This window comes from Lepidochelys kempii, chromosome 2 (genome assembly GCF_965140265.1).
Source record: "Lepidochelys kempii isolate rLepKem1 chromosome 2, rLepKem1.hap2, whole genome shotgun sequence".
Taxonomy (NCBI): domain Eukaryota; kingdom Metazoa; phylum Chordata; order Testudines; family Cheloniidae; genus Lepidochelys; species Lepidochelys kempii.
In genome coordinates, this window is record NC_133257.1 from 257,985,686 (window position 1) to 257,997,944 (window position 12,259).

General features: G+C 41.0%; 1 protein-coding gene across 3 annotated transcripts in view; it reads right to left on the reverse strand.

Annotated features, from left to right (window-relative positions):
- Positions 1-12,259, reverse strand: part of OXSR1 (oxidative stress responsive kinase 1) — a 117,650-nt gene that overhangs the window by 18,068 nt on the left and 87,323 nt on the right. For all 3 annotated transcript variants that reach the window (XM_073334693.1, XM_073334695.1, XM_073334696.1), the window contains 4 exons: positions 9,338-9,447; positions 5,590-5,691; positions 2,185-2,318; positions 659-707 (listed from right to left, as the gene is read on the reverse strand). In XM_073334693.1, coding sequence (XP_073190794.1) covers positions 659-707; positions 2,185-2,318; positions 5,590-5,691; positions 9,338-9,447 — 395 coding nt within the window. The remainder of the gene's footprint in view (positions 1-658; positions 708-2,184; positions 2,319-5,589; positions 5,692-9,337; positions 9,448-12,259) is intronic.

Sequence of the window (12,259 nt, forward strand, 5' to 3'; positions counted from 1 at the left end):
ACAGAAAGTCTCCCAGATTGTTTTCAGAGGTTTCTAAGATCTTAGTTAGATTTACTCCCTCTGAGACCTCATCTACACTTTTGCCAGCGTGTAGGGTACATGGAGCTACGTGAGATAGTGAAAGGCAGGCTGCATATACACTTACTGTGGAGTATAGCTACGCTTGGCAGTGAAAGGCTCTGGCAGAGGGGAGGCAGTGGGAAAAGTCTCCAGCTGAGCTGCTGGAGCCTTTCACCACTGCCTCCCTCTGCCAGAGCTCTTCTACTTTACTTGCCTAAGCAGTGCCTCACTGTCTACACAGCTACTTTATATCCGTGCTAGCTGGGCATGGAGTAGCTAACTCTCCACATCACTGCAAGTGTAGACATACTTTCAGTTGGCTTTAGAGGTGGAGGGGGAAAAAAAATAAACCCAATGGAAGATGTTAAAAACGCTCCAAGATTTTTAAATAGTCTCTATGAAACACATTTCTGTAACAGAATACATGATTTGATAGCATACAAAGGTTTTATTTCATTAATTTGCAACAAGCAGCTTAACTCAGAGTAGCACTGATGGTAAACAAAACAGCCATTCCAGCTCACACCAGTAAAGCCTTATACCGCCCCACATATTTCATGATACATAATATTTCCCTTCCATACAAGTTTTATCATACCTTTGCTTTTGTGAAAAATTTGTGTCTTAATAGCTCTGCTGCTGTTGGTCTATTAACAGAAGAGGGAGAAAAATAGTTATAATTGTTACTTTGAAATGTCAGGTTTCAGAGTAGCAGCCGTGTTAGTCTGTATCCGCAAAAAGAAAAGGAGGACTTGTGGCACCTTAGAGACGAACCAATTTATTAGAGCATAACCTTATTGAGCTACAGCTCACTTCACCGGATGCATACAGTGGAAAATATAGTGGGGAGATTTTATATACACAGAGAACATGAAACAATCTGTATGTTAACACCCATTGTTTCATGTTCTCTGTGTATATAAAATCTCCCCACTATATTTTCCACTGTATGCATCCGGTGAAGTGAGCTGTAGCTCACGAAAGCTTATGCTTTAATAAATTTGTTAGTCTCTAAGGTGCCACAAGTACTCCTTTTCTTTTTGAAATATAACTTATCCTTCCAAGCTGCTTGTCTCATTCACCGCAACCTGCCTACAACATGAAACTTTGCCACCTGTTTACCCACAACCCGAGACCCCGAGTCAGCTGGCACGGGCCAGCCATGGGTGTCTAGTTGCTATGTAGACATATCCAATAAGGACAGCAAAAGCAATGGCTCTTTTCCAGATGTGATGCACTGCAGTTCACACCTCTGCTTTCAGGCAGATGGTTACTAAATACTAATTGTGCATTAGGTTAGTTATCTTCAGAAAGTGACATATATAGACATTACACATTTAGGAGGTGCACTGATATACCTTTGGTTATCTGCTGGCTCCATTTAGCTGAAACTGGTTTGCGAGCTCTTGTAGATTGTTACTACCTTTGTTTTACTCATCTGCACATTTTCTAGCACAATGGGACCCTGACTGGGGCTTCACGCCCGTACCGTAGAATAAAGACAGAAATAATAATAAATTGGGAACTGCAACGCCATTTGCTTTCTTCCTCCCCCCGCCCCCTGCCAATCACACCCTTAACACTGAACAGATGATCACCTACTTGTAGTGAGAGGATGATTTAAAACTGCTGTATCGGGATATTTTAAAAGGATTTGCATGGATGAGAGAACATGTTATGGGACGTTTACCAATGTTTTATATAGCTGTCCTTAATAAATAGTCCTTATAACCAAATGAGTCAAGATTGCACTAAGAGCCTTCTTATATTTGCAAATTTAAAAACAATGTATATTTTAAAAGCTCCACAGGTAAATACACAGTTCACAACCTATAATTTCTGATGGGCAAAAAACACAGTGCAGCTTGAACCAGAAGCGAGACAAAAATTGCAATTAAGTCTCTGGGAGTACAATACTGAGCTAGTCAGAACCGGTTAATCAGAATGAAAGTTGTGTGTCTTGCCAGTCGTACACAGTATTGAACATTTATCCCTATTTATAAAAAATGACGATGGGCAGGAGAACTAATTGTCAGACACCAGGTCCTCTGCAATCATCTTGGCTCAAAGATTGCAGAGCTAACTAGGACAACTTTTATTTTTAAATTTTGGTGGTAGTTTTACCTTTTTTCAGGGTCTTTCTGTAGGCATGAGGAAATCATCTTTCTAAATGATTTCCCATACTTCTTCAGCATTTCTTTATCTTGGACGCCAGTCTCTAAAGAAGGTGGATCATTCTGTAGTGTCAGCATTAAAACCTGAAAGAATTAAATCCATTGGAAACATCTAGGAAGATCAAAAATTCTTAGAAGTCAGGTCTAGGGAACCCCACACATAGAGCAGCCTGATGCATTCTGGGGACACACATCTTTAACATGTTAGGAGTTGAGATACAGGCTTCAAATTGCAAGTAAGGTCAGATCAAGTTTTCAGGTCAGTCACGCCAGCATAATGCAGCCCCAAAGGGAAGAAAAGGGGCACAGCATTTCTGCCAATCATGTTCATTCTATAGACACTGGTCATATGAGACTTTAGATTCAAATGCTCGGTTCAGATTTCTTTGCAGATATCTTAGACTTGTGGGAAAGAGGGAGTTAGAAAGAAATATGGCTAATTATGAATGTAAAAAACCCCAAGGGTAATTCTCTCTCTCACACACACACACTCTCTCTCTCTCTCTCTCGCACTAAGTGAAGGATTTTTTCTATTCCACTCAACAAAACATTCTGAAGGGGAAAAAAAAAGATTATTCTTGCCACCATCTTACTCTGTCGCTTCGATACAGGTTGCACCAATTTTAGAAGAGGAACCAGCCTGCAGCATAATTTAAAGGTGTCCACTGTTCTAAAAATGCAGTGGTCCATCAATTCATACAGAATTATACAATCCAATGTAAATGGAGGTTAATATTCCCAAGTCACAAATATGAAAACATAATTACAACTTAAGTGACCTTTATAGTCCAGGATCTGAACTTGGAGTTTGAATATAGTAATCGTAGAACTGAGTGCAGACCACAAAACCTACTGTAAAATGCTTTTAAAATTTCATTATCACATAAGAAAGTATTATTGACAACATCATCTACTAAATCAGTGAATATTTGTCTCTTGCTTTGCAGACCAGGGGCATTGTTAACATGATCACTGACTGCATTTAAAACAACTCGGTTGTTCAAGGCTTTGTCTGCAAAGGAAAGTTGCACCAGTTTAACTTATTTCAGTTAAACTTGTGCAAACCTCTGGCTAGACTCTTATTTCAATTTAAGACAAGCTTAATTCAGGTTAGCGTCAGTCAATAAGAAATGTGCTTAAATTAAACCAAAATTTGATACTCAAACTGAAATTATAGGCCACAAAAGGCTTTGCACATGTTCAACTGAACAAGTTTAAAAACTGATTTAAATGAAACTGGTGCAACTTCTGTGCACAGACAAGGCATAAGGCAGGTCTCTTTTCAGACTATTTGTCAAACCCATTAAATTTTTCAGTTTTGAATAAAATATAATTGTTTTCTAGAAAACATGTTTGTTCCATTGATGCTAGCTGGTGAAAACCTACCTTTAATTCCTTAGCGATAATCAGAGTAAGTGGTTGCAATTTTTTGCAAGAATTTGAATAATATGCAACAGCAACACAAATCTAAAACACCCTATTTAAAAATCTGGAGTACATGAAACAAGTATTTGAAGAGAAAGGATAGGTCTTCTGCACAGCAAATATCTGACAAAACAATTACCATATTAGTCTGGAGTATGTCTGCATAGCAGTGAAGTCTCCAGGTCCCTTAACCCATAACGCTGTGTAGCAAGGAGACAGCTAGTACAGTCACAACACAGCAGACCCGCAATGAAGGGAATTTCCACCCCCTCCCGAGTCCATGTGCTCATTACCTCATTTACTAGAAACAGGTATGTCTGAATATAAGGGCATCTCAACATGTAGAAATAGGTCCTTATTTTCTGAATGTTGAAGTCTTAAAATCCATTGCATCCTATCAACTGAACCACTACGACAGGAGCTGGTTTTCCTTTTTTTAAAATAAAGGTTTTAATACTTAAATTTAAGCGAGGGGTAGAAAGATTTGATGTCTATTATAACAGGAGTTAAAGTATTTTATGTGGTTTAAGCAAGGTTTGTTTTATTCTTTTAATGGTAAAAACTGTGTCTGAATTCCGGATGGATGGATGGATGGATAGATAGATAAGGCTACGAGTCAGTCATGGAGCTCACAGATTCTGTGATTTTAAGAAACCTCTAACTTCCTCAAAATTCCACTAATTCAGCCCCAGGCAGCGGGGCTCAGACTTCAGAGTGAGCCCGAGCCCCATAGCCAAGCCCCACTGCCCGTAACTTATCTTTGCGGGGCCTCCTGTCGAGTAGGGCCCCAGCCAATTGCCCTGCTTGCTACCCCCTAACACTGGCCCTTTGTACATTTCTGCAATTTTATTGTTTATTGCCTGTGTCCCATCTGTGACTTTAAATAAAAATACACATGCCAAAATTTTAGCCATATTTTTATTTATATATATATATTATAAATAAATAAAAAATAGACAGATTTTTTTTTTTTTTTTAAAGTAGCAGCATGGGGAAATCTGTCTCTCTTGCAGAATCTAAGGTTTTTGCAGGTGGCAGCAGGATAAAAATGGGATTCAAAAAATATCCTGCCCAGGGCTCTAGTTTAGAGCAACAACCCTCCCCAGGCTTCAGTGATGTGCCTTTAAAATGGAAACCTCTGAACTAAACCAACAAAAATACGATATTACACACAAATCCCAGCTCAGTCCCCATAGTTAAAACTCCCTCAAATAGATATCAGGCAGTTAGAGCTGACAAAAACATACGGTGAAACCTACTACCTCTCTGACAGAATGAACCCAATTACATTTCAGGAATACCCAAGGCTGATGCCCTCAATTCATTTTACACAGGCTACTGACCAGCCACCAGATAGCAACTTCCAGTCTCCAGCTGAGCTAACATTCAAACCAGGAGAAGAATGTAGAGCCTCTTACCTCTATTACTAATCCAATGAGGTATCCAAGCCCCCAGTTAAAAACTCACCTGGAACAACTGGTTCCAGATTTTATGAGTAGGTGAATAGAAGGTAGGAGAGGACTGATTATCTCCTTATCCAGGGGTCACTGGATGCCCTATAACCTTTGAACTGCTCGTTTTTCTACAGCTCTAAGAGAAAAGACTGCTATGCGGCTTTTAAAGGATCCAGGTGAGATATCGAGTACTACTCATGAGTATCTGCGCAGGGAAGGGTATAGATTTGAACAGTACTATTCTCTATTTTAAGCACAAACACAAAAAAGGAATGTAACGTTTAAAAGGACTTCCCCATAGAGATTATAAAATGCAATTCTGTGAGTCTGATGGTATTTTACAAATATAATCACAAAGGACAGGCAGCTCTTCGACAAGAGGAAAATTGGACTGACCACATTCTTTCAAATAACCTCAGGAAACACTGTTTAATACTGTTTTTTGTCACCACAAGTATTTGAAGATTACCACTCACCTTCATCGGTGGGTATTTGTGATAAGGAGCTGCCCCAGTAGCCAGTTCTATAGCAGTGATTCCAAAACTCCAGATGTCTGCCTTGAAGTCATAACCTCTGACCTGAAAAGTAACAAGATATTACTCTACATATTTTTCATTATCCCAACTACACCTCTGCCAGCAGGCTTTGAATGGAGCTTGTTAAATGTTTGCATCATTTCTTTACCCTCAAGGACTCTGAAAAACATCTTCCATTAACCTTCGCTGGCATGGCAATTACACCCAGGAAGGAACATGCCTTTCTTTACCTTTCAGTTCCTTCCTGGCTGCAAATCAGAAACCTTAGGTAGAGCAGTCATATCTGAGGAAGACCATATTTGTAGCTTGTACAAGAGTTTTCATATGCCACATTACCAATACAAAGGTTACATCAAGATGGCTACCAGGTATTGGATTCAACCAGGTTTTGGCTTCCATACCAATATGGAAAGTCGGACTGCTTTGGTATGATTGAAATAGTCATAGTAAGGGGATTAATAGACATATGACTGTTTTTGGAGCTGTGCCTAACCAGCTACTTTGTTAAACTAACTGCAATCACGTCCAGTCCTGAAACAGGTTAGCACTCTGCTCTTCGCACTTGGAAGTCCGTGCCAGCCTGGAGTTGAGCCAGGCCACTGACAAACTCCTCATTCCTGCTTATAGAGGCCCATTGCTGACATTTAATATTTTGCTTTCCATTAGATTGTCTTTTGGTTTAATGGGTATTAGTTTCCACATTAGATGGGCAGATTTGTTCACTAAAGCCATATAGCACTTAAACCTCCACTATGCAAAGAAAAAAAAATTCATATGCCAATAAGCCTTTTTCCTCATTAATATTACCTAGTGTTTTGGCATCTGAAATGGAAAATTTACTTTATCCACTGAAGGGAAGAGACACTGTGTACTAACTTTAATGAGAACTACAAACCACAAGTGTTTTGCCAAAATGAAATTTTTCGCGTTTCCTGCTCTCAAGACAAATGGGAGAAGACTGCTAGAGCTGAGTCAGTGCAAATTTAATACCACTATTGCACTAGGTAAGTTAACAGTTAGTTTAGGAGAAGACACTAATTCTGCTGAAGCTAAAAGTTTTGCACAAACTACCTGTGAGGAACAAGACTATTGTTGCATTTTGAAGAACACTTCCAGATTTCAATTTATGGTTCATCTTGTTCTATATTCATATGGTTAAATTAAATTTGATAAGTTTACTATCCTTCGTTTACCTTGTACTAGTTCCTTAAGTTCTGAAGGCAATTTTCTTTTTGTCCATCTCTAGACACTCCATATCTAGCCTACCTGGGATACTCCAGTTTGATGGGATTTAAGTGAGAGAAACCGCTAGAAGTGATCTCCTTTTACTATGTAAACTTGGCTTTCTTGTATTTACATGATTATATTAGTAGAGAAAAAAAATCTGTAAAGTTTAATAAAATTAAGTTGCATCACACTGTACGTAGCTCAACAATGCTGGAGAATAAATTTAAACTATAATCAAAGACAAAAAACAACACTGAAGCACAGTGTTAGTCTTGTAGTAGGTGCATAAATACATCAATAATTTTCTACCGCCTAATCTATAGCTTCCAATTACAGTACAAAATCCTGCTTGTAAATTGAAGTCATCAGGGAAGTTTTCAAATTCCTATAAATTAGTTTAATATAGCTAATGGCTACCCAAAGAGAAAACAGCTCTTCACCTGAATTTTGATCCAGAATATACCAATAACCTTAATTTGTTTATACTTTATGGATTTAGATCAATGACATTTACCTCTTCAATTTGTGCCAAAAGTTGTTTTCCAGTCAAAATGTGCATAGCATTTAGAGAGATAATGGTGGGATAGGGAAGTTTATCCCAAAATTAAGACATGGACTTGGGTCAAAAATTCTTTGATATCTACCTTTTCTATTTATTTATAACTCAACATATAATTGGCTCACAGCAACACCTGCTGGAAGAGAATGGGATGGTATAAACAGCCTTTCAAAATAATTTCTTGTAATAATTCCACACTCACAGTCCTTACGAACTCTTGTATCCCCAGAACATCTGTCTCAATAGAAAATACTAGATATATTTATAATTAAGTCTTTTCATTTTAGTTACATTTCCCTCCTGGTTAAAGATCTTTATAACAACTTTATCCGTTCAGCTTTCCCCTTTCTTTGATCAGTTGGTTTTTCATTGATCTAATCCCCTCTCCTCTTTAGTCACAGACATTCTGGACACGATCAGCCTGGAGAAGTCCAATACAGCCCAGCTCAGTACTGCAACATCATAGAATCATAGGACAGGAAGGGACTTTGAGAGGTCACCTAGTCCAGTCCCCTGCACTCATGGAAGGATTAAGAATTATCTAGACCAGAGGTGGGCAAACTACGGCCTGTGGGCCACATCCGGCCCAAAGGACCGCCCTGCCCAGCCCCAGAGCTCCTTGCCCAGGAGACTAGCCCCCGGACCCTCCCCCGCAGCCTTACCTCACTGTGCCTTTGGCGCAATGCTCTGGGCAGCGTGGCTGCAGAGCCCGGCCTGATCTGGTACTCTGTGCTGCGCGGCTGCCTGTCCCGGGGGGTGGGGTGGGGGGCGGGTCAGGATGGAGAGGAGGGGTTGGATGGGGTGGAGGAGGCAGTCGGGGCAGGGGTTCCAGGGGTAGTCAGGGGACTGGGTGTGGTGGGGGGGTGGATGAGGCAGGGGTCCGGGAGGGCAGTCAGGAAGGAGGGGGGGGTTGGATGGGGCAGTTAGGGGCGGGGGGTTCCGGGGCAGTCACAGGACCAAGAACAGGGGGGGTGGACGGGGCAGGAGTCCCGGGGCGGGGGGGGGGGGCATCATGGGGTGAGAAGCAGGTGGTGGGGGGGGTTGGATAGGGCCAGACCATGCCTGGCTGTTGGGGGAGGCACAGCCTCCCCTAACCAGCCCTCCATACAATTTCCGAAATCCAATGCAGCCCTCAGGCCAAAAAGTTTGCCGGCCCCAATCTAGACCATCTCTGACAGGTGTTTGTCTACCCTGCTGCTCTATCCCTTGTGCCTCCATTTACATAAGGCAACAAGAGCAGACACCACTTCCATTCCCAGCTGATTAGCAGGTCAAGGAAGGAAAGAGAACCCAACACCCTAGAGGCAGCCATTCCTTTCCAAGGGATACAAATGCTAACTAAGACTTCAGTAGGGGTGAAAAATTCGGCAGGATAATGAATCGTTCCCCCGATCCCATCTCCCAACCCCCAGTTCTCCTCCACACTAGTTACTGACATTTACATTTGTTTTGCCTTGTTGGGAGTAGTCTGCACTGCATGTTTAAGGAGAAAACATTCTCTTATCCCTCCCATCATCCCCAATATCCTCCATTTTAATGGAGCAAGTAGCTCCACTGAAACAAACTCTGACAACGGTTGCTGCTTAAGAACAATCTTGGATCTCGAGTAGCCTTTTTTCAGAGGCTAGTTGGGATGACAAAGGGTGCTAGAGAAAAACCTAACACATAGAAGGGCCTGAAATTGTGAGTGCTCAAAGCGCTCTGAAATTTTAGAGAAAGGAGCCTGTACTATACTGAGCAGTATGACTATTAAGCTGTCCTCTGGGACCCTCAGAAAGCCACAGTGGGTGGTATGAGGGCTGAGCCACCACAGTGACCAAAGTTTTCATAAACAAACTTCAATGACTTAGCTCGCTTGCCATGTACAATTTTCTAATAAGACACTACCAATTAAACAGTTACCTGTTCCATGACTTCTGGTGCCATCCAGCAAGGGGTGCCCACAAAGGTTTTCCTCACTTTATTTCTGGTAATATCACCACCAGTGGCTAAAAATGCACTAACACCGAAGTCTGAAATAGCAAAAAAAGCCTACAGTGAAGAAAACATCCTGAACATGAAAAAAAAACCAAAACCACAAGAAATCTCAGCTATGCAGCTGATGGTCATGTTTCACATGGGGAAGTTTCTGAAGGACTAAGAATGATCGACTAAGGCAAATTAGTCCTTTGACAATGTCCATAACCATGGATACTATTCAATTATATCAAAGAGGTGTGAAGTGCAGTCCACAGGAAGGACAGAATCCTAATTTTAACAATGGTTTTTGGGGCAGGGTACGAAGGAAGGACTACATACACACTCAACGCACAGCAGATCTCCCACTGACATCAGTGGGAAGTTCGCACAGAGACCAAGGAGAAAATGGTCATTATGTAGTAAGAAACAATAAGAGTTCAGTTAAGTGAGTTACTGTCTCCTTTAGCAACATCCTGGACTTTTATGATCAAAGGCTGGTCTTTCCTCTTCCTCCGCCACAACTCTTTTTTAGTTTCTCTTTTCTTTCAGTATCTGCATCAGTCTTTTCTTCTCTCTGCAGTAACTCCCCACCCACACAGGTTTTACTCACCTCCTTCCCTATCCCATCAGCTAAAATGATTAGCAATAAATGTTCATGTTAATCCCAAAGCTTAACAACAAGCCTAACAACAATGTAAATATCCCAATCAGAAGAGCAGAGGGCAGGCAGGGAGCTCACATCTATCTACCGTCTCACTGACAGATGTAACTCACTTTAGTCCCAAAGTCACCTGCACTCTAACATGAAGAATGTGTCCCATCACTTTTATTTTGCATATAGATAGTTTTCCAACAATAAACAGTTGAAGCTGAAATTATGGAAAGTTGTTTATACTCAAGGGATGAATCCCACAGGATTTTAGGCTTCCTGAAATAATTTGCATCCCTCATTTAGGTCAGCCAAGTTGAGAGATACCACTCAGCCATTATTTCATTCTGTTTGCAGCCTCAGGAAGACAACATTGCACTGATTAGCGCTCTACTCATTAGGAAGACTCTACACCAGAATTAGAGCGGGAGAGTTAGGTGTTTAAATAAAGGATTAGAACTGGTAAAATGTGAGAAGTGTCACGTGGACCACAACTGTTTCATGCAGGTGGGATGGGAAACACCTTAGTTTTCAATACTGTGCTACCAAGTGAAGTATATTCGGTCAATGACCCATGACTAGGTCACACAACACTTTAATTGGGTACCTGAAGTTCACAAGCTATTACTAATCAATGACAAAAAAGTGCTAAAGTTACTGGAATCAAGAATTGTAACTGTTTCCCACTGAAGTAGGAGGCTATGCAGAGGCAATTTGGGACTGGATGTTGATATCTCCATTGTATTAGTGCTTTAAATAAGTCCTCCCCCGCCACTGTGGTCCAGCCTGAACTAGAATTCCTTTGTCAAGCTGAAACATGAGGAATACCTTATTCAAGAAGTACCTCACAATACTACTGTTCTAGTTATTAATTAAATCATGCTTTTAAAGGAAGTTTAAGCCGAGCTTGCAATCACAAAGGTGACATTTTGTGCAACAGATACTGGTGCGGTACAGTGAGTTCATGAAAAGTGACGCTGCCATGCAGGAACGAAGTGTGATACAAGCTCTCTGCTCAGAGTGAGAGGAGCACTTTATAAACAGACATGGTAACACAACAGTCACTGGTCCAAGAGGGAGCCAGGGAGAATTTTTTCATGGGAGGCTTTGAGTGTATGGGCAGAGTAAAGGAAGAGAAAATAACCACAGAAGATGGGAAAGAAATCCTGGCAAGACTGTCCTGATTTGTGCCTCATATCAATGGAAAGATCAAATCAAAATTACCAAAAAATTCAACTGATAATTCTATAAGGTTGCATTTTTTTTTTAAAAGTCTTCTCCAAGTCCTCACCCCTACTCACTTCCATTTATTCCATAATGCCCCAAAATGCCAATATTCTACTCAGACTGCAGTGCTGGATTGCTGAAGGGGACACGTCTTGCTGGCTGATGGCTCCAGATGTAACCTCTCTAGCTGATAGTTGGTCGTCCCAGATACAATCTGCACTATTTTGTATATAGGCACATTTACACATACAGAGACAGACTTCCTCCAAGCCCTACATACACTTTGGATATCTGGTACCACACCTGCATTAAGCTCCCTTTAGCCCAAAGAATCCCAAATTATTTGACAAACTGGTGTACAAATGATGGGCCTGACTTGCAAGCTCCGACTATGCGAGATTCCAAGTAACTTCAGAGCGAGTGCATGTAGGCTTGGAGGATGAGAACCTAAACACAGAATTATTTCACCCACCAGCGAAGGGCAACCAATCATTTCAGACCTGAACAAACAGCACATGGAAGCAATCGCTGACAGTATAATAGAGGAATTGAAAGAGACCATACCCAATTGTAACTACAGGAAGATTTTTTTCCAGGCAAAACAGTTACCACATAACACCAAGGTTAACAACCATACTCCTATAAAAAGTGACATCTGTTTCATATTCACAAGTTGTCAGGATATGGAGTTCAAGTCTCATTCTGAAGACTGCCCCTCCAGCAGCAGTGCCCTCTAGTGTACAGATTCAGCAAAGACTCTAAGGAAAGAGCACCACCTTCTCCAGGAGCCTTATTCTAGTCAATCGTAGAATAAGACGACACCCAGTTAAATTAAAGGCACGAACATTAGACTGAAAAGTAAACACTTAACACAATACAAAATTAACCTAACTCACTACAATTAGAAGTGAGAGAACAAGAGCTTTGCAGGATTCAGAAAAGGACTGGCCATTTATATGAGCAACAACATCCATGTGTCTATTCATTAG